This window comes from Phocoena sinus, chromosome 3 (assembly GCF_008692025.1).
Source record: "Phocoena sinus isolate mPhoSin1 chromosome 3, mPhoSin1.pri, whole genome shotgun sequence".
NCBI lineage: Eukaryota > Metazoa > Chordata > Mammalia > Artiodactyla > Phocoenidae > Phocoena > Phocoena sinus.
In genome coordinates this window covers 77,285,228-77,311,308 of record NC_045765.1, presented here as the reverse complement: position 1 = coordinate 77,311,308, position 26,081 = coordinate 77,285,228, and the positions used below count along the sequence as shown (strand labels likewise).

General features: G+C 37.3%; 1 protein-coding gene across 1 annotated transcript in view; it reads left to right on the top strand.

The window, feature by feature from the left end:
• Positions 1-26,081, top strand: part of LVRN (laeverin) — an 89,401-nt gene that overhangs the window by 43,137 nt on the left and 20,183 nt on the right. The window contains exons 5-12 of the mRNA XM_032627441.1: positions 6,080-6,234; positions 7,682-7,795; positions 19,391-19,534; positions 20,528-20,593; positions 20,688-20,753; positions 21,171-21,343; positions 23,316-23,392; positions 24,024-24,163. Coding sequence (XP_032483332.1) covers positions 6,080-6,234; positions 7,682-7,795; positions 19,391-19,534; positions 20,528-20,593; positions 20,688-20,753; positions 21,171-21,343; positions 23,316-23,392; positions 24,024-24,163 — 935 coding nt within the window. The remainder of the gene's footprint in view (positions 1-6,079; positions 6,235-7,681; positions 7,796-19,390; positions 19,535-20,527; positions 20,594-20,687; positions 20,754-21,170; positions 21,344-23,315; positions 23,393-24,023; positions 24,164-26,081) is intronic.

Genomic DNA, 26,081 nt, shown 5'->3' with positions numbered 1-26,081 from the left:
GAGCCTGCGCTCCGCAACGGGAGAGGCCACAACGGTGAGAGGCCCACATAACGCAAAAAAAAAAAAAAAAAAAAAAAAAAAAAGCAAGAAAGCCAAACCTTCCCTATCAGCATTTCCCACATACTCCTTACCCTTTACTCTCAGTGAGTTAGGTGAAAAGCCTTTTTATTTATTTCTTCCATGGTTTTCTTTTAGCTTACCTTCTTGAGGCTTGCTCAGTTGAATTCTAAGCCTCAGAATCTAAACGATGTGTATATATCTATTATATAGAATAACATTTTTTTCTTTCTTTCTGCTTTTTTTATTGAAGTATAGTTGATTTACAATGTTTCAGGTGTACAGCAAAGTGATTCAGTTAGATACATATCTATTCTTTTTCAGATTCTTTTCCATTATAGGTTATTACCAGATATTGAATATAGTTCCCTGTGCTATACAGTAGGTCCTTGTCCTATATCTATTTTATATATAGCAGTGTGTATCTGTTTACCCCAAATTCCTAATTTACCCCTTTCCCCCTTACCCCTTTGGTAACCATAAGTTTGTTTTCTGTCTGTGAGTCTATTTCTGTTTTTTAAATAAGTTCATTTGTATCAATATTTTAGATTCCACATATATGACAGTTGTCTTTCTCTGTCAGACTTACTTCACTTAGTATGACAATCTCTAGGTCCATCATATTGCTGCAAATGGCATTATTTCATTTTTTTATGGATGAGTAATATTTCATTTTATACACACACACACACACACACACACACACACACACACATTCATCTGTTGATGGATATTTAGGTTGTATCCATGTCTTGACTATTGTGAATAGTGCTGCTGTGAACATTGGGGTGCATGTATCTTTTCAAATTAGAGTTTTCATCTTTAGAACAACATTTTTTTTTCTGGTGTTGCTATCATTTTAATTCACTCTGTTTAAAGTCAGAAGGGGACTGAAATATCAAAATATTGCAGAGATGATAGAGTTGGCTGTTTGGGTTGTTGTAAGTTTTGAAAGAAAAAGTGGCATCATGATGCTTTTAGGAATAAATATGGGCATATGAGATTTGCAAACTTTTAAAATGGCAACTTCTCTTTTAAGTTTTTATTTTACTCTTAACTTGTAACTATATCAGGCTAATGATATGTATTGTACATCCCAGCATGATCTGTATTTTTGTAGTAGTAAAACTCAAGTACAATATAAATCATAAAGCAATGAAGTAATGACCATAATCAATTAGAAGCTACTGAGTAAATGAGAATCACCTATTACTTTCTTAGGTGCTCTGTGAATGCAGAAGAAGTAGATGGCTTAGGCTCTGTTCAAGTAGCTCAGTTAGGGAGATAGCTTCTACATGTTAAAAGCAAAAGCAACAAATTGCTAAGTATGAGATAACGTACTGGGTAAAAAAAAACTCTTAAAAGAAAAAGGATTGATAACTGGTAATGGGAGTAGCCCAAATATATAAAGAACACCTACAAATAAATAAGAAAAATACAATATAAAAAAACAAGTAAAAGATATATGAATAGATGTTTTACAGAAAAGGAAATAGATATGACTAGTAAACTTATGGAGCGATACTTAGCCTCATTAAGCAATCTGAGAAATGAATATCCAAGGCCACAGTGAGGCACCATTTCATACCACTCAGTTGTCAAAGAGTAGGCATTCTGACAAATGCCAATAGAAAGTGACGTTGTTGAAGGGAGTATCAGTTGTTACAACTTTGAAACTTATTTGTTATCTTACAATGTTGATCATTAGAATACCTTAAAACTCAGTAATTCCATTGCTAGATAAACCCCAAGAGGAATTTGGGCATATATGTGCCAGAAGACATGTGCAAGAATGTTCATAGCCACACTTTTCGTACTAGCCCCAAACTGAAAGCAAGCAAAATGGTCACCGATAGGAGAATGGATAGATACAGTGTGGTTCATTCACACAACGGGAAACTATCCAGCAATGAAAATGAAACACTCTTTCTAAAGTTTAAAAACAAAAGAAACCTAAACAATATAGTATTTAGGCAATATTATATATAATATTAGCAACAATATATATATTCCCTTGGTTTTTCTTAAACAATGGAGTGATAAACACCAAGTTCAGGATAGTGGTGAATCTCTGGAAGAATAAGCCAAAGGTTGAGTTGAGAAGGAGCACAGAGGAAGATGTAAGTCAGCTGTTCCCAAATGTTACCATACACTGGACTCACTTGCAAGGCTGGTTAAACCACAGATTGCTGCTCCTGACCCCAGAGTTTCTGATTCAGTAGGTCTGGGGTTGGTCCCAGAATTTTTATTTCTGATAAGCTCCCTGGTGGTGCTGATGCTGCCAGTCTGGAAATCAGAATACAAGTTATTAATAATAATCTAAATTAGGCACAGGCAAGCAATCAAATCTGGCCCACCGCCTATTTTTGTATGGTCCATGAGCTAAGATTGGTTTTTACAATTTTAAATGGTTGAAAAAAATCAAAGGAATAGGGCTTCCCTTGTGGCCCAGTGGTTGAGAGTCCGCCTGCCGATGCGGGGGACACGGGTTCGTGCCCCAGTCCGGGAGGATCCCAAATGCCGCGGAGCGGCTGGGCCCATGAGCCATGGCCGCTGAGCCTGCGCGTCCGGAGCCTGTGCTCCGTCCGCAACGGGAGAGGCCACAACAGTGAGAGGCCTGTGTACCTCAAAAAAAAAAAAAAATCAAGGGAATAATATTTTGTGATACATGAGAATTTTATATAAAATTCATATTTCAGGGTCCATAGTTTTATTGCACCACAACGTGCTCATTTGCTTACATAGTGTGTGTGGCTACTTTTGTGCTGGTATGCCTGAGCTAAATGTGTTACAGAAAACATATAGCCCACAAAATAATGAATTCATCATTAAAATAAAATAAAACAGGGTCATGTGTGAAGAAACAAGAATTTTGCTTACTCCAGTTGTATGCATCTGAAGTAAAGAAAAAACAATTTTTAAAAAATAGTCATCAGGGTTAGTTATAAATGGCTTCTTAAAGTTGGTTAGATTGGACCACAAGTATTGGTGGCATTCATAGACTGAGCAGAGGATTTCCTGGGATAGCAAACAGCTCCAGCAGAGAACGACTCAGTGGTTGTAGAGAGCAAAAGGGATTGGCTTGAGCGGAGTAGAGCAGTCTTTTGTGAGGAAAGTGGGTGGGTTGCTGGGTAGGATGGGTGCTGGTGGAGGAAAGGATAGGTAGAAGAATGGGAGACCTAGGCTGAGGCAACTAAGTATACCCAAAGATAAAAGAGCATTACCTGGTGGAGGCTATGTATCCACTACCTGGATACGCTTTACTACGTACTGTCAACTTCAACCAAGTGTAAAGTCAACTAAAATTACTGAGCATAGCACAGCATAAAACATTCATTAGGCAAATGTAGCATGGACTATAGGAATGATATTTCTTACATTAGCAAAAGAAACTTTTAAGACTTGTTCTAGTTTTAGAAGTAATAATGATCCCACTGTCGAAAATGTGGAAAGATAGGGAAAAGCACAAAAAAGAGAAGCAAAATCTCCTGTTTTGCTACCATGTAGAGATAATCATGGGTAACATTTTGGTGTATATATTTCCAGTGTCTGTCCTTGTCTCAATCTCCACCTTTCTTTGTTTTTAACAAAAATGATACCATGGAATTGATACTATTCTTTGGCCTTTTTTTTTTTTTTAAGTTAACAGTATATAGCAACATGATCCAGATAACTATTCTTTTTTATTGTCATTTTTAAGACATAGGATGCCTACATATCAGTTTGACAGAATAATTTATTTAATCCTCAGTGGTTGAACATTTGGACTGATTTTACCTTTTTGGTGGTGGGTGCTGCTTTTAAAACACTAAAGAAAACATAAGGAAATTTTTACAAATATCCATGCTACTTGCCTTAGTAGAATTTCCAAAAGTGGAAAGGGTAGGAACATTTTTAAAGGTCACGAAGCATTTTGCTGGATTGCTCCAGAAAAATTGTACCAGTTCACACCCTTGCCAAAAGGCTATGTGACAGTTTTCCTATACTTAATTATTAATTCTAGCCAATACTAATTATCAATCTTCTCATACATTTGAAAGATTAAGTTATATCATTGTTTTAATTTTTGTTTTTGATACAAAGAAGCTGAACATTTTAAATAAGATTTTTGGCTGTTCGAATTATTTCCTTCATGAGTTGTTCATATTTTTATTTTTTCTTTTTGATTCGTCAGAGTTCTTTAAATATTGAAAAAAATATTGTCTAGTTGTGATATATGCTGCAAATATTTTTCCCAGTCCGTGTTTTGCCTTTCAAATTTTTTGTGGTGTTTTTTGGTGAAGTAAAACATTTGATTTTAGGGCTTCCCTGGTGACGCAGTGGTTGAGAGTCCACCTGCCGATGCAGGGGACATGGGTTCGTGCCCTGGTCCAGGAAGATCCCACATGCCGCGGAGTGGCTGGGCCCGTGAGCCATGGCTGCTGAGCCTGTGCGTCCGGAGCCTCTGCTCCTCAACGGGAGAGGCCACAACAGTGAGAGGCCCGCGTACCGCAAAAAAAAAAAAAAAAAATTGATTTTAAATAGACTTTATTTTTTAGAGCAGTTTTAGGTTTACAGAAAAATTGTGCCCAAAGTGTAGAGAGTACTCATATACCTCCTCTCCCTCCCCTTGTCCCCAACCCCAGTTTCTCCTATTGTTAACGTCTGACATTGGTGTGGCTTTTTTTAAAATTACAATTGATGAACCTGTATTGATACATTTTTATTAACTAAAGTCCATAGTTTACATTAGAGTTCACTCTTTGTGTTGTACAGTTCTGTGAGTTTTGACAAATGTATATAGTAATGACAGGTCTCTACCATTACAGTATCATACAGATAGTTTCACTGTCATAAAAAATCCCCTGTGCTCTACCTATTCATTCTCCCTCTTTTCCCCAAGTCCCTGATAACTACTGATCTTTTACTGTCTCTATAGTTTTGCCTTTTCCATACTGTTATATACTAACTGGAATCATACCATGTGTGGCTTTTTCAGACTGGCTCCTTTCACTTAGTGACATGCATTTAAGTTTTCTCCGTGTCCTTTCATAGCTTGATAGCTCATTTCTTTTTTTTTTTCTTTTTGCGGTACGTGGGCCTCTCACTGCTGTGGCTTCTCCCGTTGCGGAGCACAGGCTCCGGACGCGCAGGCTCAGTGGCCATGGCTCACTGGCCCAGCCGCTCCGCGGCATGTGGGATCTTCCCGGACCGGGGCACGAACCCATGTCCCCTGCATTGGCAGGCGGGCTCTCAACCACTGCGCCACCAGGGAAGCCCAGCTCATTTCTTTTTATCACTAAATAGTATTCTGTTGTATGGCTGTACTACAGTTTCTTTATCCATTCACCTATTAAAAGACATCTTGATTGCTTCCAAGTTTTGGCAGTTATGAATAAGACTGCTATAAATATTCATGTGTATGTTTCTGACATAAGTTTCTGACTCATTTGGGTAAATACCTAGGATCTCAGTTGCTAGACTGTATAGTCAGCCTATGTTTAGCTTTACAAGAAACTGCCAAATTGTCTTATGAAGTGGCTGTACCATTTTGCATTCCCACCAGCAATGAATGAGAGTCTTTGTTGTTCCACATCTTCTCCAGCATTTGGTGTTTTGTTTTGAATTGGTGTGTCGTGGTATCTCAGTGTCATTTTAATTTGAAAATTCCTAATGACATATGATGTTGAGTATGTTTTCATCTGTTTATTTGCCATTTGTATCTCTTTAGTGAAGTGTCTATTTAGATCTTTTGCTAATTTTGTAAAGTTATTTTCTTATTGTTGAGTTTCAAGGGTTCTTGGTATATTTTGAATATAGGTCCTTTATCAAAATTATCTAATTTTCATATAGTCAAAACAGTTTATTTTCTGGCTCTGTCTTTGGTATGTCTTTAAAGCCTTCTTTCCCCTTAAATTATAAATATTTACTTGCATTTTTCTTTCAGTAATTTTATGATTTCATTTTGAGATGTTTGTATCTGGAAGTCTCAAATTTTGAGGAAGAGATGATTTCATTTTTCCCTCCATTTAAATCCACTTAGATATAATTGCTTTGCCTACTTTTGACAACCGTGCAATGGAGAACTGGGGACTGTTGATGTTTGATGAGTCATTATTGTTGCTACAACCAAATGATAAACTAACAGAAAAAAAGACTGTGATCTCCTATATTGTCTCCCATGAGATTGGACATCAGGCATGTGGTAAAACGTTCTTTCTTATTTCACATGAAAATATTCTCCAGCTGCTGTACCAAAAGTAGCGACCCCCCCAAACCCTGCTGTATACCAAATTTTAAAAATTATTTGAAAAGTGGGTCGCTGAAAGAAAACAAGGAAGGATCTGTGTAATCAGATCCTGGGTGGATTTGAACTATTGGTGATAAATCAGTGATGAGAACTTAAAGAACATTTGCAGGTCATATATTTATATCCAAAGAGTAACTGTGTTCCACAAAGTTCTCTTCAGGAAAAGTAAGCCAAGCAGAGCTATGATTATTTGCTTTCCATTCCATCTTAAAATAGAGATATTCAAAAAAGTCACTGGAAGATATCCACATTTCATTAGCAGATTATTACAAACTTTTTTTTTTGAGAGAAGTTACAAGTTAAAGGATTATAGTCAATATACTAGTGTCAGTGAGGTGAGCAGTAATTAATCCTTGAGCTGCATCCCCAAAGGTGATGTAAACAGGATTTATTTCATTAGATCTATATGCTTTTATGCTGTGATTTTTGAAGTTTAGTTATTTGATTTGATGGAGTTTCTCACATCTGCATTTTGACCTTTATAAATCAAGTTTGTCAATAAAGAAGTCATCTAAACTATGATATTGTTATCTTTTTGTTATATGGACTCCTAAGCAGTTTTGGAGAAGAGTGATTTACTGGGATTGAATAACACCCTGTTACACAGTCAACACATGCTTTCACAAGTTTTGATCAGTCACCCAAAGTGTCATTTTTTATTATAGCCTAAATGACACATTGTTTTGGAATACAGGCTGCTATTAGTACATCACAGCTGTTATATAAGAATTTGGTTAAATACCAGGACGTGGATTTGTTGGGTTTGGAAATTATTGTGTTTTTCTTTCCTGATTCTATTTATCATCTGTTTGACAGTCTCTTTCTGTTAAGCTCAAATAGAAAATAATTATAGCTGTACCACTTTGCAGAACATATGAATACTTGAGTGATTTTTACATGGTGTAGATCAAATCATGTCCTGAAAACACAATCATTGCTTACAGCAAGATCCTAATGTAGTCTGTTTAGAGGTATAAGATTCTGTAATTAGTAGGTGCTAAGTAAACTTTCAGGACTTCTGATTTAACTTAACTTTGGGGCAAAGTGGACAATTTAAGAACTGCTACTCTAGCTTACCTTATTTTTTAACATCACAATTTTAAAACAAAAATTGCTTTCAATCATTGGATGTGAAATGATTATTTTAGAAGAAATGCATGACTGACATCTCTTCATGTTAAAACAACAACGTCATTTTGGAGTCCTGTTTTCAAGTTTGTCACTGATAGCAAAACGCATTTAATTTTGTCTTTGACCTTACATTTATTTCATATGCAATTACAATAAATATTTCTTAAATTGAATTTAAGAATTTTTTTTTCCCAACTCCAAAAGTGGTTTGGAAACTTGGTTACCATGAATTGGTGGAACAATATCTGGCTCAATGAAGGTTTTGCATCTTATTTTGAGTTTGGAGTAATTAACTACTTCAATCCTAAACTCCCAAGGGTAAGTAGTTTGTTAAGTTAATTATAATTTTTTCCCTTAATTATAAAGGTAATGCATGTTTATTGTGGAAAGTGTGTAAAATACAGAAAAATATAAGGAATATTAAATTATCTGTAACACCAGAGTTGATCAATTTTATCTTTTTGGTATGTTTTCTTTTTCCAGACTTTTATTATTATAAATATTCCTAAAAGAGAATTACACAGAAATGTGTAATACCCTTTCTACTTCATACTATATCAAGAGCATTTTCACAAATCATTAAATCATTTTTGAAAACAAGATTTTTAAGGGTTGCCTAATATTTTATCATATCACCTTACAAGGTGTATATATGTAATATTTCCCTACTATTAGATTTTAGGTTATTTTCATTTATTTCTACCTAGACTAAATTTTAAAGCACTTGTAATCAGTAGTCTATGGCTTTAATGATAAGAATATGCTATATTATATACTATAAATATTATATATTATGTTACATATAATATAGCTGATATTACATATAATACTAATAGCTGATATTGTATCTATTATAGCTGATATTCTTTTGCTGTTTTGAGTAAATAGTAATATGGAAAAATAAACATATGGATGGGCAAATCTGATTATTTCAACTGTAAGTTATGGTTCTAATATTTTATTTAGAGTAATTAGGTAGTGCTTTCAGAATGGCATGATAAAGCCAAATTGGTTTTATTTGATTTAGGTGTTTAAATGTTTAGATTTAATACCATATTTTGACACAGACCTCACTTTTTCACTGCAAGCCAGGGGTCCTTTCTCCCCCTCTGTTCCTGCCTCCTGCCATCCCTCTGATGCTCAGAGCTGCTGTTTCTGCTGCTCTTTGCTAGCCTCTCTCTCATCTCCCCTCCCAAGTGTTTCCAAGGCCCAATTTTTGGCCTCTTTCCTCCCTTCCCTACCCTCACTCATTCAGAGTATATTGCCATTTGAAATGCTGATCTCCACTGGCCAGATCTTCTTTACAGGCTAAATTTATTCACTTTGATGGAGAGTCTAAGATTGTGTTCTTTCTATTATATTGGTTGTAAATTTTCCCTCTTATGAAAGGAGGGAGATGGTAGGTAGATATTTGGTTTTTGTTGATTAAAAGGTTGACAGAATAAAAAGTTGACAGACCTCTCTTGGTGCCACAGAAACTTAAAAAAAAAAAATCCTTTTTTACCTGTTTGTGAAATTGTACTTTCTGGGAAGCACTGATGTAGCAGCCTCTTACTGCCCCAGTTCCATGCCACCCACTCTGCCCTTTGCAAACATCCTATAAAATGCCCACCATCACATAGTCCAGCCATTCTGCAGTACCTCTGCTCTTCCTCCCCTGGATTGGACATCATTATATAGATCAGCAGAATGAAGTATTGAAAAGTTAATTGACTCGCCTAAGGTCATTTGCCTGATTGAGGCGTAACTGTGATTACATTCCAGTTACCTGGGTCTAGTCTGAAGATGAGGATAATGAGGATAATAACAATAATACTGTATTTACCATTCACTGAGTACTTAGGATTTATCTGCCTGGTAGTGTAAGTTCTATACATATATCATCTTACTCAATCTTCAAAATAATCATATGAGTATAGTTGTTATTTTTTTCTATTTTCTATTGAGGAAACTGAGGCATAGAAGCATTAGGTAAGTTATTCAAGGTCTCACAGTTATTAAAGGTCAGAGGTGAGAGTCAGTTCCAGGTTTCTCTAACCGCAAAGCCCATGCCTTTAACCTCTGTGCTCTGCAGAGAAAACACCTGGGAGTGTTCGTTCTCAAGGAGTTTATGGTGTGTGTGTATATGTTCATTATATGACTCTTTGCATATACATAAACTTTATACAGATACAGTAAATCTCAGTTGTCTTCAATAGTCCTTTCCGTATACTCTATATCTACAAAATTGTTTATATCTCTCTTTTATAAAGTAGCATCTACACATGGTTAGTGTCATCTATAACTGTTTTTGAAAGCATTTGGTTGTATTCCAAATTAACTCTGTGCTGAGAGTCAATATGGAAAGAAACTGCATTCCCATAAAACAATTAGATTCACCCTGTATGTCCTTAATTGAATAGACTATACTATCAATATCTATCAGTTACCTCTTAATGCAACTAAAATGGCTAAGATTACCATATCTGGAAACAGTGATGAAAACATATTACTAATGTTTTTGAAGCTAAGATGGTAAGCTTATCCTCTCTTTTACCATTTAGTTATTTCTTTTTATCATTGATTCTATATTTTTTGTTTTATTTTATTTGTTTTTATACAGCATATTCTTATTAGTTATCCATTTTATACATATTAGTATACATATGTCAATCCCAATCTCCCAATTCATCACACCACCACCTCCACCCCTGCCGCTTTCCCCCCTGGGTGTCCATACATTTGTTCTCTGCATTTCTGTCTCAGTTTCTGCCCTGAAAACCAGTTCATCTGTACCATTTTTCTAGGTTCCACATATATACGTTAATATATGATATTTGTTTTTCTCTTTCTGACTTACTTCACTCTGTATGACAGTCTCTAGATTCATCCACGTCTCTACAAATGACCCAATTTCATTCCTTTTAATGGCTGAGTAATATTCCATTGCATATATGTACCACATCTTCTTTATCCGTTCATCTGTCGATGGGCATTTAGGTTGCTTCCATGACATGGCTATTGTAAATAGTGCTGCAATGAACATTAGGGTGCATGTGTCTTTTTCAATTGTGGTTTTCTCTGGGTATATGCCCAGTAGTGGGATTGCTGGGTCATATGGAAATTCTATTTTTAGTTTTTTAGGGAACCTCCATACTGTTCTCCATAGTGGCTGTATCAATTTACATTCCCACCAATAGTGCAAGAGGGTTCCCTTTTCTTTACACCCTCTCCATCATTTGTTGTTTGTAGATTTTCTGATTATGCCCATTCTAACTGGTGTGAGGTGATACCTCATTGTAGTTTTTTTTTTTTTTTTGGCGGTATGTGGGCCTCTCACTGTTGTGGCCTCTCCCATTGTGGAGCACAGGCTCCGGACGCGCAGGCTCAGCGGCCATGGCTCATGGACCTAGCCACTCTGCGGCATGTGGGATCTTCCTGGACCGGGGCATGAACCCACGTCCCCTGCATCGGCAGACGGACTCTCAACCACTGCGCCACCAGGGAAGCTCCTCATTGCAGTTCTGATTTGCATTTCTCTAATAATTAGTGATGTTGAGCAGCTTTTCATGTGCTTCTTGGCCATCTGCTATGTCTTCTTTGGAGAAATGTCTATTTAGGTCTTCTGCCTATTTTTGGATTGGGTTGTTTGTTTTTTTAATATTGAGCTGCATGAGCTATTTGTATATTTTAGAAATTGATCCTTTGTCCATTGATTCGTTTGCAAATATTTTCTCCCATTCTGAAAGCTGTCTTTTCATCTTGTTTGTAGTTTCCTTTGCTGTGCAAAAGCTTTTAAGTTTCAGTAGGTCCCATTTGTTTATTTTTGTTTTTATTTCCATTACTCTAGGAGGTGGATCAAAAAAGATCTTGCTGGAATTTATGTCAAAGAGTGTTATTCCTATGTTTTCCTCTAAGAGTTTTATAGTGTCCAGTCTTACATTTAAGTCTCTAATCCATTTTAAGTTTATTTTTGTGTATGGTATTAGGGAGTGTTCTAATTTCATTCTTTTGCATGTAGCTGTCCAGTTTTCCCAGCACAACTTATTGAAGAGACTGTCTTTTCTCCATTGTATATACCTGCCTCCTTTGTCACAGATTAGTTGACCATAGGTGTGTGGGTTTATCTCTGGGCTTTCTATCCTGTTCCATTGATCTATATCTCTGTTTTTGTGCCAGTACCATATTGTCTTGATGACTGTAGCTCTGTAGTATAGTCTGAAGTCAGGAAGTCTGATTCCTCCAGCTCTGTTTTTTTCCCTCAAGACTGCCTTTGCTATTCGGGGCCTTTTATGTCTCCATACAAATTTTAAGATTTTTTGTTCTAGTTCTGTAAAAACTGCCATTGGTAATTTGATAGGGATTGCATTGAATCTGTTGATTGCTTTGGGTAGTATAGTCATTTTCACAATATTGATTCTTCCAATCCAGGAACATGGTATATCTCTCTATCTGTTTGTATCATCATTGATTTCTTTCATCAGTGTCTTATAGTTTTCTGCATACAGGTTTTTCTCTCCCTAGGTAGGTTTATTCCTAGGTGTTTTATTCTTTTTGTTGCAATGGTAATGTGAGTGTTTCCTTAATTTCTCTTTCAGATTTTTCATCATTAGTGTATAGGAATGCAAGAGATTTCTGTGCATTAATTTTGTATCCTGCAACTTTACCAAATTCATTGATTAGCTCTAGTAGTTTTCTGGTGGCATCTTTGGGACTCTCTGTGTATAGTATAATGTCATCTGAAACAGTGACAGTTTTACATCTTCTTTTCCAGTTTGGATTCCTTTTATTTCTTTTTCTTCTCTGATTGCCGTGGCTAGGACTTCCAAAACTATGTTGAATAATAGTGGTGAGAGTGGACATCCTTGTCTTGTTCCTGATCTTAGAGGAAATACTGTCAGTTTTTCACCATTGGGAATGATGTTTGCTGTGGGCTTGTCATATATGGCCTTTATTATGTTGAGGTAGGTTCCCTCTATGCCCACTTTCTGAAGAGTTTTTACCATAAATGGGTGTTGAATTTTGTCAAAAGCTTTTTCTGCATCTATTGAGATGATCATATGCTTTTTATTCTTCAGTTTGTTAATATGGTGTATCACATTGATTGATGTGCGTACATTGAAGAATTCTTGCATCCCTAGGATAAATTGATCATGGTGTATGATCCTTTTAATGTGTTGTTGGATTCTGTTTGCTAGTATTTTGTTGATGATGTTTGCATCTATATTCATCAGTGATATTGGTCTGGAATTTTCTTTTTTTGCAGTATCTTTGTCTGGTTTTGGTATCAGGGTGATGGTGGCCTCATAGAATGAGTTTGGGAGTGTTCCTTCCTCTACAATTTTTTGGAAGGGTTTGAGAAGGATGGGTGTTAGCTCTTCTCTAAATGTTTCATAGAATTCACCTGTGAAGCCATCTGGTCCTGGACTTTTGTTTGTTGGACGATTTTTAATCACAGTTTCAATTTCATTACTTGTGATTGGTCTGTTCATATTTTCTATTTCTTCCTGGTTCAGTCTTGGAAGGTTATACCTTTCTAAGAATTTATCCAGGTTGTCCATTTTATTGACATAGAGTTTTTTAATCACAGTTTCAATTTCATTACTTGTGATTGGTCTGTTCATATTTTCTATTTCTTCCTGGTTGAGTCTTGGAAGGTTATACCTTTCTAAGAATTTATTCCAGGTTGTCCATTTTATTGACATAGAGTTTCTTGTAGTAGTCTCTTTTGGTGCTTTGTATTTCTGAGGTGTCTGTTGTAACTTCTCCTTTTTCATTTCTAACTTTATTGATTTGAGTCCTCTCCCCCTTTTTCTTGATGAGTCTGGCTATGGCTTATCAATTTTGTTTTTCTTCTCAAAGAACCAGCTTTTTAGTTTTATTGATCTTTGCTCTTTTTTTCTATTTCATTTATTTCTGTTCTGATCTTTATGATTTCTTTCCTTCTACTAACTTTGGGTTTTGTTTGTTCTTCTTTCTCTAGTTCCTTTTAGATGTAAGTTTAGATTGTTTATTTGATATTTTTCTTGTTAATTGAAGTAGGTTTGTGTTGCTATAAACTTCCCTCTTAGAACTGCTTTTGCTGCATCCCATAGGTTTTGGGTCATCGTGTTTCCATTGTCATTTGTTTCTAGGTATTTTTTGATTTCCTCTTTGATTTCTTCAGTGATCTCTTGGTTATTAAGTAATGTATTTTTTAGCCTCCATGTGTTTTTATTTTTTACAGATTTTTTCCTGTAATTGATATCTAGTCTCATAGTATTGTGGTCGGAAAAGAAACTTGATATGATTTCAATGTCTTAAATTTACCAAGGCTTGATTTGTGACCCAACGTGTGATGTATCCTGTAGAATGTTCCATTAAAGTGTTATCTGCTCTTTTTGGATGGAATGTCCTATAAATATGAATTAAATCTACCTGGTCTATTGTCACTTAAAGCTTGTGTTTCCTTAGTAATTTTCTGTTTGGATGATCTGTCCATTGGTGTAAGTGAGGTGTTAAAGTCCCCCACTATTATTGTGTTACTGTCAATTTCCTCTTTATAGCTGTTAGCAGTTGCCTTATGTATTTAGGTGCTCCTATTTTGGGAGCATATATATTTATAATTGTTACATCTTATTCTTGGATTGATCCCTTGATCATTACGTAGTGTCCTTCCTTGTCTCTTGTAACATTCTTTCTTTTGAAGTCTATTTTATCTGATATGAATATTGCTACTCCAGCTTTCATTTGATTTCCATTTGCATGGAATATCTTTTTCCATCCCCTCACTTTCAGTCTGTATGTGTCCCTAGGTCTGAAGTGGGTTTCTGTAGACAGCATATATATGGGTCTTGTTTTTGTATCCATTCAGAGAGCCTGTGGCCTTTGGTTGGAGCATTTAATCCATTCATGTTTAAGGTAATTATTGATATGTATGTTCCTATTACCATTTTCTTAATTGTTTTGGGTTTGTTTTTCTAGGTCCTTTTCTTGTCTTGTGTTTCCCACTTAGAGAAGTTCCTTTAGCATTTGTTTTACAGCTGCTTTGGTGGTGCTTAATTCTCTTAGTTTTTGCTTTTCTGTAAAACTTTTGATTTCTCCATTGAATCTGAATGAGATCCTTGCTGGGTAGAGTAATTTTGGTTGTAGGTTCTTCCCTTTCATCACTTTAAATGTGTCATGCCACTCCCTTCTGGCTTGTAGAGTTTCTGCTGAGAAATCAGCTGTTAACCTTATGGGAGTTCCCTTGTATGTTATTTGCCATTTTTCCCTTGCTGCTTTCAATAGTTTTTCTTTGTCTTTAGTTTTTGCCAATTTGATTACTATGTGTCTCGGTGTGTTTCTCCTTGGGTTTATCCTGTATGGGACTCTCTGCACTTCCTGGACTTGGGTGGCTATTTCCTTTCCCATGTTAGGGAAGTTTTCAACTATAATCTCTTCAAATATTTTCTTGGGTCCTTTCTGTCTCTCTTCTCCTTCTGGGACCCCTATAATGTGAATGTTGTTATGTGTAATGTTGTCCCAGAGGTCTGTTAGGCTGTCTTCATTTCTTTTCATTCTTTTTCCTTTATTCTGTTCTGCAGCAGTGAATTCCACCATTCTGTCTTCCAGGTCACTTATCCATTTTTCTGCCTCAGTTATTCTGTTGAATATTGATTCTTTCAAGTGTATTTTTCATTTCAGTTATTGTACTGTTCATCTCTGTTTGTTTGTTCTTTAATCCTTCTAGGTCTCCATTAAACATTTCTTGCATCTTCTCGATCCTTGCCTCCATTCTTTTTCTGAGGTCTTAGATCATCTTCACTCTCATTATTCTGAATTCTTTTTCTGGAAGGTTGCCTATCTCTACTTCATTTAGTTGTTTTTCTGGCGTTTTATCTTGTTCCTTCATCTGGTACATAGCCCTCTGCCTTTTCATCTTGTCAATCTTTCTGTGAATGTGGTTTTTGTTCCACAGGCTGCAGGATTGTAGTTCTTCTTGCTTCTGCTGCCTGCCCTCTGGTGGATAAGGCTATCTAAGAGGCTTGAGCAAGTTTCCTGATGGGAGGGACTGGTGGTGGGTAGAGCTGGCTGTTGCTCTGGTGGGCAGAGCTCAGTAAAACTTTAATCAGCTTGTCTGCTGATGGGTCAGGCTGGGTTCTCTCCCTGTTCGTTGTTTGGCCTGAGGCAACCCAATACTGGAGCCTACCCAGCTTTTTGGTGGGGCTGATGGTGGACTCTGGGAGGGCTCACACCAAGGAGTATTTCCCAGAATCTCTGTCACCAGTGTCCTTGGCCTCACAGTGAGACACAGCCACCCCCCGCCTCTGCAGGAGACCCTCCAACACTAGCAGGTAGGTCTGGTTCAGTCTCCTATGGGGTCACAGCTCCTTCTCCTGGGTCCCGGTGAACACACTACTTTGTGTTTGCCTTCCAAGAGTGGAGTCTCTGTTTCCCCCAGTCCTGTCGAAGTCCTGCAGTCAAATTCTGCTAGGCTTCAAAGTCTGATTCTCTAGGAATTCCTCCTCCCGTTGCTGGACCCCCAGGTTGGGAAGCCTTACATGGGGCTCAGAACCTTCACTCCAGTGTGTGGAATTCTGTGGTATAAGTGTTCTCCAGTTTGTGAGTCACCCACCCAGTAGTTATGGGATTTGATTTTATTGTGATTGCGCCCCTCCTACTGTCTCATTGTGTCTTCTCCTTTGTCTTTGGATGAGGGGTATCTTTTTTGGTGAATTCCAGTGTCTTCTGTCGATGACTATTCAGCAGTTAGTTGTGATTCTGGTGCTCTTGCAAGAGGGAGTGAGAGCACATCCTTCTACTCTGCCATCTTGAACCAATGTGCCCTTATCATTGATTCTTAATCACTCTTTTCTGAGTGTACATTTCTCAATCCCATGTTGAAATGAGTGAAATATAACCCTTGCCAGAGGAGTATCAGATCCTGGAGCTTGAGAAAATTGCCATGGGCTTTGTTTTTTAAAAGCTTAAGGCCCTGTTTCAATGATCTTTGAGAGATCAAATCTTTGGCTTCCTTTTAATCTAGTCATTAGATTGAAATTGAGTAAAGAGCATCACAGAACCATATGCAGAAACAGATTTCCATTTTTTCTAACTGGTCTAATTTCAGCTGAAAATTATTAAAGTACGAGGTGAATGGGTCATGGTCAAGGATTCAGAACATTCCAATTGGTTTCTTGATCTCTGAAGCTCCAGCTCTGACATTGCTACTCACTGACGTTTTTCTGTCCTTCTTCTGCCTGGTCTAAGGAAGCAGCAGTCTCGGTGGAGGGAAAGGGCACATAAGGGCCTTGCAGCCTGTCAGATCTCGCTATGCTTTTATGATCACTGTAAGCTGAGGCAAGTAGCTGAACATTTCTGAGCTTTCATTCCTCATCTGTAAAATAAGTTTTATACAGTCATTCAATAGATTATTGAGTATCTAACAGGCACTGTTGTGACAGCCACCATTTTACTAAGCACTCATTATGTACTTATAGAGTATTGTGTACATTATCTGACTCAAGCCTCCAAACAACTCTGAAGAAATAATAATAATAATATAATCACAGTAGTGGTTAACCCTTATTGAGCATGCTCTACTTGCCAGTCACAGTGCTAAAAATTTTATGTAAATTAATTTAGACCTGATAATAATCCAGTGAGGACAGTGTTGCTTCCTGCATTTTCAGAGGTGAAACTGAGTTTCAGAGTGATGAAGTTGGTTGCCTTTTATGAGTCACACAACTCCTAAGAGGCTGCGGTAGGATTCAAATCCAGGCAGCTCACTCCAAAGCCTGTGCTTTTAGCCCCATTGATATTCCATACAAATTTATTATCATAAATACTGTTATATTTCTTAAGATAATAGTAGATTTAATAGAAACAGGTTTTGTTCTCTGGGATCTCACAGCTTGCAGGAAGAAAGTAATGGTGAGTGTCTAGAATCGCTTTATCCAATCACTGTATGCAGTAGCTAGATAATGTTTTTTAAAAATCTGGTATCACTTTTTACGTAGAGTTTCCCTTCAGGAGTGGAACAGGCTGGGATGAGCATCACCTTATGGGAGGCCCAGAGCAGAAAAACCTGAGGGATGTTGAGGAAGAGGTGTTTGTCTCATTAGTCACAGTTATCTTGTGTGATTCTGATGAAACCAAGAAGATTATGTAAAACCTTATACCAGGCTGGCAGAAGAGAGACAGACAATCCATTCTGAGAGAGAAAACCCCCACAAAATATGGAAATTGCTATATGTACAAAAATGTTCATTAATACATTTTTTATAACTGCAAACAAAACAAAACAAAGCTTGAAGCAACTTAAATGCCTAACTAATAAGGAAATGGTTGTCAACTATGGTCCATTGACGTTATGGGGTATTTTGCAGCTGTGTATTTATTTATGTTAATGTTTTGCTTTTGCAAAAGTTATATCTGCAGTACTTTGAAAAGAAGAAAATCATCTGTGATTTGACCACCCTGTGATAACCATGATTAAGGTTTGGTTTATTTCTTTCCAAGTTATGTTTATTTCACTTACAATGCAGTGGCCATTATTAGGAATAGTTACAAAGATAAGACAGCAAAATTTCTCAATGAATACTATAATAAGTAAATAAAAAAGATTGTTTTTACAAATATGAGAATAAATAAATAGATAGGAAAAAAGATTGGAAAGAGCTGGACTAACAACATTCTAATGGGAGTTATGTAGGGTGTGGGCTTATGGGTGTTTTTTATTTTTGCTATTTTCTTCATTGTGTTATGGGTCAACAGTGCACACTCTCAAGAGCTCTTGGGTGTTAAATTAGTAAAATCTATACTTAATGAATAAGGTCAGACTTAGGCAGATGTCCCCTCTAAATCCTTGTTCTCAAAGTGTGATTCTCAAACTAGCAACATCAGCATCACCTGGTAGTTTATTAGAAATACAGTCCCCAGCCCAGACCAACTGTTAGAATATGAGTTTGACAAAATCCCCAGGGGATCCTTATTGACATTAAGGTTTCACATGCATTGCTCTAAATGACAGACTTTCTCATTTGGGGAAGAGTGGAGTTTGATGATAGCTTAACCAAAGTATTAATAAATCTAAACATAATGTGCTAATAGGAGAGGGTTGATTGGAACATTGGCAAATGGAAGTGGGGCAGAGTTTGAAAATTTATCTGACACTGTTGAGGGGTTAGACAGTCAACTTGGGGACCCCGGCAAGAGTCACTAGGGAGCTGAGACTTCATGGAGATCACCAAGTGCTCGCCCGGCTCTCCAGGGTATGAGTGAGCTGTCCCTGTAGCTTCTCCACTGCCCTTTCTTTGGCTCTGTCTTCCCAGGTACTTCTTGACTATTCTTTGGTTTTCCTTCTAGCTTTCCTTCAGAAAGAAATGGCCCTTGTCATGTGTCTAAGAGAGATCTAGTCTTTTGGAGAGTTCTGTACTTATTAAAATATAAATAATTGCCATCTCTTAATGCATGAGTATCCAGTCTGTGGATTTATTTCTAATAACTCATATTACATCAGCATCATTGTGAATTTGTAAATCTGGCATGCTTTTGGTTTATAAATGTCCCTGTAACAGAGACTGATAAATTTTAAGGGATTGCTAATAAAATTACCAATAAAATTCTAGAGGGTTGAAACCACCTAGAGATGCTGTTACCTGGAGGACCTGTCTGGGTGGCCAGGAACCTCCTTAGGGGAATGTAGATGTCTCTCTTGGAAACCACATTAACTTTTGTAATTGATTTTTTAAAATTGAAATAAAAATGGATACCAAACGGGAAGGAAAGTATCCTAGCGTTTTGTTATTCAAGGAATCCTAACTTATTTGGCCCATTGTAGCCCAAAGAGTACTTCTCAATGATTGATTTTTCCCTTCTTCAGTGTTAGTTTTTGAAAGTATTTTAGGAACATTGAACTTTGTGTTTCTGTGACACCTCAGAAGTTAACGTGGCTCAATGTTTTCCTTTTAGAATGAGATCTTTTTTTCTAACATTTTACATGGTGTCCTCAGAGAAGATCACGCCCTGGTATCTAGAGCCGTCTCCATGAAGGTGGAAAATTTCACAGAAACCAATGAAATAAACGAGCTCTTTGACCTATTTACTTACAACAAGGTAAAATCAGTTACACATTTACATTTGTTCTGCACTCTTGGAGAAAGCTACATAAAATGGATTCTAAGGGTCCTAGACTAATGTGCTAGTACACAATTTTGGTACAAAAACCTTAATATTATTCCATAGATTGATTTCAGAAAACGTGGTTAAATCAGTTCTTATCTAGTAAATATTAATCAACTACAATAGGTGCTCAGTATCATCTACCTTTATTAATATAGACTTAGCTTGCTACTTTTAAGGTGAACCCTTCTGCTTGGTAGAAATTTGTACTTGTATCGACTGAAAGAACACACAACATAAAAGTTGTGAGTTAAGTTTTATTCAGGAATCTTACTGAGGACTATAGCCCAGGAGACAGCCTCTCAGAGTGCTCCGAGAAACTACTCCGAAGTGGTAAGGGAGGGGCCAGGATATATCTGAATTTTTTTTGCTGGGAAAAACATGCAGTTGACTGCATAAAAAGATTACTGCTAATCACAAGGAACAGACATCTCAAGTTAATGATTTTAGTGCTTTTCTGTATATGGAAAAATGTAAGAATCTGGGGTCATTGAAATGTTTCCTTACATATGCATCTTAACTATGTAGGGGCCAGGATATTCAAAGCACAGAATGCTTCCTGTTTTCTCCATCCTGAATTTCCCCCAGGGTGCACTCTCAGTGGGTATCTGCAGTGGCTAATGGCTGATCCTCGTAGAACTGGAATGGCAGGCAACAATTTTTCTTTACACTTGCCGTATGAGTATCTCAGTTTAAAAACTTTACTGTGCCCTGAACTCTTTATATGTAGGACATTTTCTCATCTTTTACCTATTAATTAGTGACAGTCTCCTATTTTATTAGCACATTTGGGGATAACCCAGACATTCAACTAAAGTACGCAGTGCAATCAGAAGCACAGCCCAGAATCTTGCTTATCAGAATGGAATGCGTCAATATTTAGATACCGAATTTTGTTTAAATAATGGACAGCTTCTTATGTCTTAGGGAGCGTCTCTGGCCCGGATGCTTTCTAGTTTCTTGAATGAGAAAATATTTATCAGCGCACTTAAGGTGAGTTTACAAAATTGTTGTTACCTGGAAAACAGTAAACATAAATTGCTTTGGCATGTTATTTATCTTAACCTTAACTTTTCTATTTTGACAGTCATATTTGGAGACATTTTCTTACTCAAATGCTGAGCAAGATGATCTATGGAGGCATTTTCAAATGGTAATTCTCTCACTTCCTGCCATGTTTTTGCTGAGTTGTTTTGTAAGATTGGGAGGCCATGTGTGTATGGTGATGACACAGGAAAACCATCTTTCCTTGTTTGTGACACTCCTTTAAGTCAGGGGTTGCTTCTTTAGTCTTCACCACTATATTCCCAATGCCCAGAAGAGAGCCTGCATGTTAGATCCATAAAAAATGTGGTCAGTAAATGAATGAATGAATGAATGAATGTACTAAGGAACCATTCATATATAGAGAGTTGAACAGCATTAAATTTGGTCCAGAATATCACCCACTGGGAATTACTGTACTATATGAATGAGGAAGAGAATAGCTATGTAGTTTCTTTTAGGAGATTGCTACCTCAAAAGATTTGGATGATAAATATCTGCTTTTGTGATGATTTTTTTAAAACAGGCCATAGATGACCAGAGTAAAATTCTTTTGCCAGCAACAGTAAAAAGCATCATGGACAGTTGGACACACCAGAGTGGTTTTCCAGTTATCACCTTAAATGTATCTACTGGTGTCATGAAACAGGAGCCATTTTATCTTGGAAAGGTTAAAAATCAGACCCTTCTAACCCACAAGTAGGTAGATTTACTCCTCTGTCTTCACCTTCCTTGGGATTGAGCTGTGATCAAATGGAAACCAGCCTGTGGGTGAGGAAGCATAACCCCTACTGGATACACACCCTTCCATGGGGTGATTCTGGGATGGTGACTGAGTGTTCCATGCAGGATGTCGCTGGTGTGCTAGGATGGGGCAGAGCCCCTCATGTGCTGAGCAAGGCCAGAGACCTGCATTTAGGGATTCAAGCAGTGCCCCTCCCCTGGGATATAGGGCCACACCCATGACCAAAGCTTTGGGTGTTACGCATTCTCTTCTGTCCTTTAGACAGAGGTCATGAATTAGTCGGAATTCTGTGTGAAAGGCAGTAAAATAGAGCCTGAAATGCCTCCTGTTAGTTAAGAAGAAAGGGGATCCTGTTGCAGTGTTGTCTTCCCTTCCCTAGAAACGGAACTGAATGGTGACTGTATCCTTGAGGAATAATTCTGTGCATGTCTGCCCATGCACTTATCTGTGCTTTTGTAGTCATACCTAAAACGTTAGAATTATAGATCCCAAATCCAAACCTTAGGTAAGTCTTATTCAAAATCTCTGAGTTTCAGTTGCCTTATCTATAAAGTAAATGTAATAACATATATCCCAGGGGATTGTTGTAGAAGTGAAATGGAATAATAAGTATAAAGTGGCTTAGCATTCATCACTTTCTCCTTCCCTTTCCTTCTCTTTCTTGTTAGATAATTTTCAACTGTTTGTTTAAAATAACTTTATTTATTTATTTATTTTAAATAAATAATTTAAAATTATTGCGTTGGGTCTTCGTTGCTGTGTGCGGGCTTTCTCTAGTGTGGTGAGAGGGGGCTACTCTTTGTTGCAGTACACAGACTTCTCATTGCGGTGGCTTCTCTTGTTGCAGAGCACAGGCTCCAGGCTCGTTGGCTTCAGTAGTTTAGGCATGTGGGCTCCGTAGCTGTGGCTCACAGGCTCTAGAGTGTAGGCTCAGTAGTTGTGGCGCACGGCTTAGTTGTTCCACGTCATGTGGGATCTTCCTGGACCAGGGCTCAAACCTGTGTCCCCTGCATTGGCAGGTGGATTCTTAACCACTGCACCACCAGGGAAGCCCTTCCAACTGTTTTTGATAAAAGTTTTGATCCTCAGATCTCATTATAGTAAGTATCAGCACAAATGAGTAATTAATTTTCATATATCACCACCAAAATTTTCAAGTTGTCCTACTCTTTCTTTAAAACCCCAGGGGCGGGAACAGGAGACCTGCAGGTCCCTTCTCCCTATGATATTTCATGACTTGTGAGAAGAGGTGGCCTTAGCTATCACATAAACAGAGACCCTCAGTTCAAAGACTGAGAAACCAGACTTTTGAGCGTTTGAGCAAGATTGGAAATAATTGCCCAAATTCCAAGTAGTGTGTCTCTTCAGATGACTAATGTCCTCCCTGTGGTCAGCGACTTCATCGAGGTCATGTCCACCAATGTGGGAAGAATGCCAGCATTCAAGTAATATGAATAATCTGGCTGATTTTTGTTGAACACTTTTCAGACAAGGAGAAAGCTTGAGGTGGAGAAGCATTTTGAAATGTTTGTCAAGCTTTTGCTTCTTAACTGATTATTCAACTCTCTTGGCACAGATGGCTTTGGGTCTGTCTGTAGCATTTGAATGACCCCTGAGTAAGGCCAGGTGGCTGTAATTTAATATAAACAGGCCTTGAAAATTTCAGATACAGGAGAGTCTTAGTAGCTACCTTAAGTTATAAAAAGAAGCAAATCTATAAGACACAAGAAGAGAGTAAACAAATAGCCAAAGCAAAACTGACTTCTGAAACAACAGTGAATAATTCTAAGAGCAAAGTCCTGCGTATCCACAGGGAATGACCAAAGAATTTGAGTTCAGTTATTTTATCATCTTATTTAATATTGGCTCAGAGCTGATATTCTTATGTGTGAACATTAACTGAATTTTTCATTTTTTTCCAAAAAGTGACACATGGATTGTACCTATCCTTTGGATAAAAAATGGAACTACACAGTCTTTAGTCTGGCTAGATAAAAGCAGCAGTAAGTAACAAATTTTAAAAAATATCTCCACATATATATGCAAATATATATATGTGTATGTATATATATATGTGTGTGTAAACATATATATATATATATATAAAGGCAGAGACTAAAATGTTGAAATGTCTATCTTTTTTTTTTTTCTTTCTTTCTTTTTTTTTATTTTGCGGTACGCGGGCCTCTTACTGTTGTGGCCTCTTCCGTTGCGAAGCACAGGCTCCGGATGCGCAGGCTCAGTGGCCATGGCTCACGGGCCCAGCTGCTCCACGGCATGCGGGATCTTCCCAGACCGGGGCACGAACCCGGGTCCCCTGCATCGGCAGGTGGACTCTCAACCACTGTGCCACCAGAGAAGCCTGAAATGTCTATCTTTTGGAAAGCTATCTTGTTTACAACTAAAATATTGTATCATTCTTGTTGAACATAGAGCTTTAAAGAAAAGTTTCTGATCAAAACCCATTATATGTGAAAAAATATAATTATATGGTAAGATCAATACATATTTTACAATATCTTTACTTTTTGTTTTATTGGACTTATTGTTTAGAATTAAGAGGGTGTAGTACAGATGTGTAGTAAAATATTTTTAAAATGTACGATTTCAAACTTGTCACCTGTTTCTTTGTAGAAGTATTCCCTGAAATGCAAGTTTCAGATTCTGATCATGACTGGGTGATTTTAAATTTGAATATGACTGGATATTATAGAGTTAACTATGATAAATTTGGTTGGAAGAAATTAAATCAACAGCTTGAAAAAGATCCTAAGGTAAGGTTATATTTTTACACCTTTTATTAAATATCATTAATATTGCACTCTCTAGCCTTTAGAGGTTGAGCTTTCATCAACCTGTCTGGTGGGAACCTGACCCCTGTTGCCACCCCTCACCCCAAGGCATACTGGATTTTTTTTTCTTATTCTTAGAAAGGAGAGGTTTTGGTTGAATGCATTGTGTTTTTGAACATTAATCTCACTTTTCCACAATAATTTTACCTTTCTAGGTAAAAAATCAGAAGAATTCCCTATTAACCATTAATTTTGTTATCTTAGGCAAGTTAAATGTTCTGCTTCAATTTCTTCACTTTAAAATGGGGATAATATCATATCTTTCTTATTCCTTATGAGGATTAGAGATGATGTAAGTAAACATATACTTAAGATTTCAAAGCCCATAATAGGTACCAGTACGTATATGCTAGAAAATGTTAATTTTCTAAAAACTGTATTTTCACCCTCCCTCAAAGGAGGCAATTTAATTCACAAGGTATCAATAATAATCCAATATTGCTTTAAGTTGTAAAACAACTGTAAATTATTATGCAATGTAGAAATATTAAAATATTGGCTAGCTATTATCAATCAGATTTTAATTGGTTGAATTAAACCAAATCTCCATTGGTGCAGATGGGTGCTGGCTTAGAGGTCTATAGAGTTGGCTCTGCTGTGAAATCTTGGGCTGTTCATTTAGTCTCTATTCATAAAACTAGAGAGTTGAACTGAAAGATATCTTAGGTGTCTCTCTCTTCAAGAGTTCTGTGAGTCACATAGCAGCCTCTCTGGCAGAAGAGGCAGTGCACAGCATACTGGTCCAGAGCTCGGGTTCTGGGTCAGGTAGACTTCTGTTCATATTTTTGTTTATCATTTACCAGATGTGTGACCTTGGGCCTCTTGTTTACCCAGTCATGCCTTGGGTTCCTTATCAGTGTAATAATGGGTGTAATAGACCTTAAAGCGTTGTTGTGAAGATTAAATAAGGTGATGTGTGTAGTATGTTTAACAGAGGCCTGACACAATTTGGGCATTCAGAACATGATCAGTAATTTTTAAAAATTATCATTGGTCTTTTGAATAAAGGTACAAAAAACAGTTATAATAATACTTTATTTAAAAATCTTTTTCAGAGTAGCTAAATTCTTTTTAATTTCTAAGGGCAGTCTTAGCCATGGAAGCACTAGGTCATGCCATTATAGCTATGATTTCTTGAAACCCTTGTAGATTTACTTATTGGAAAACTGGGGTCAATTATTCATACAACATAATTGCGGAGCAAATAAAACATTTCTATTTTTTTTTTTTTTTTTTGCGGTGCGCGGGCCTCTCACTGTTGCGGCCTCTCCCGTTGCGGGGCACAGGCTCCGGACGCGCAGGCCCAGCGGCCATGGCTCACGGGCCCAGCCGCTCCGCGGCATGTGGGATCTTCCCAGACCGGGGCATGAACCCGTGTCCCCTGCATCGGCAGGCAGACTCCCAACCACTGCGCCACCAGGGAAGCTCCATTTCTATTATTAATATTAATCTAGAAAATGTAAGTGTTATTATTACTGCCAGAAAAGATATGTGACTACAACAAAGGAAAGAATTAAGCTTGGCTTGTTCAGATGCTTAAAGGGATGTTGTGAAGATAAATTTTCTGGGACCACATATATGAACATGCTGAGGGGGGGTATTGAAGGACTGCTGTAGGAAACTTTGGGCACCCTTAGGACACAAGCTGAGACAGAGTTCTGTGGCCTGACAATGCCAGGGAGCTCAAACCGAAGCCTGAGGAGTTAGGTTGGCAGTTGACTCCTGCCTTTTCATGATTCAAAGGGCTCTGTTGGTGGTATTGTGTCAAATTAGTAAACTCTTGAGAAGAGAGATACCATTGAAAAGAGTACCTCACTATTGCCAAAATAGTGCTAAGTAA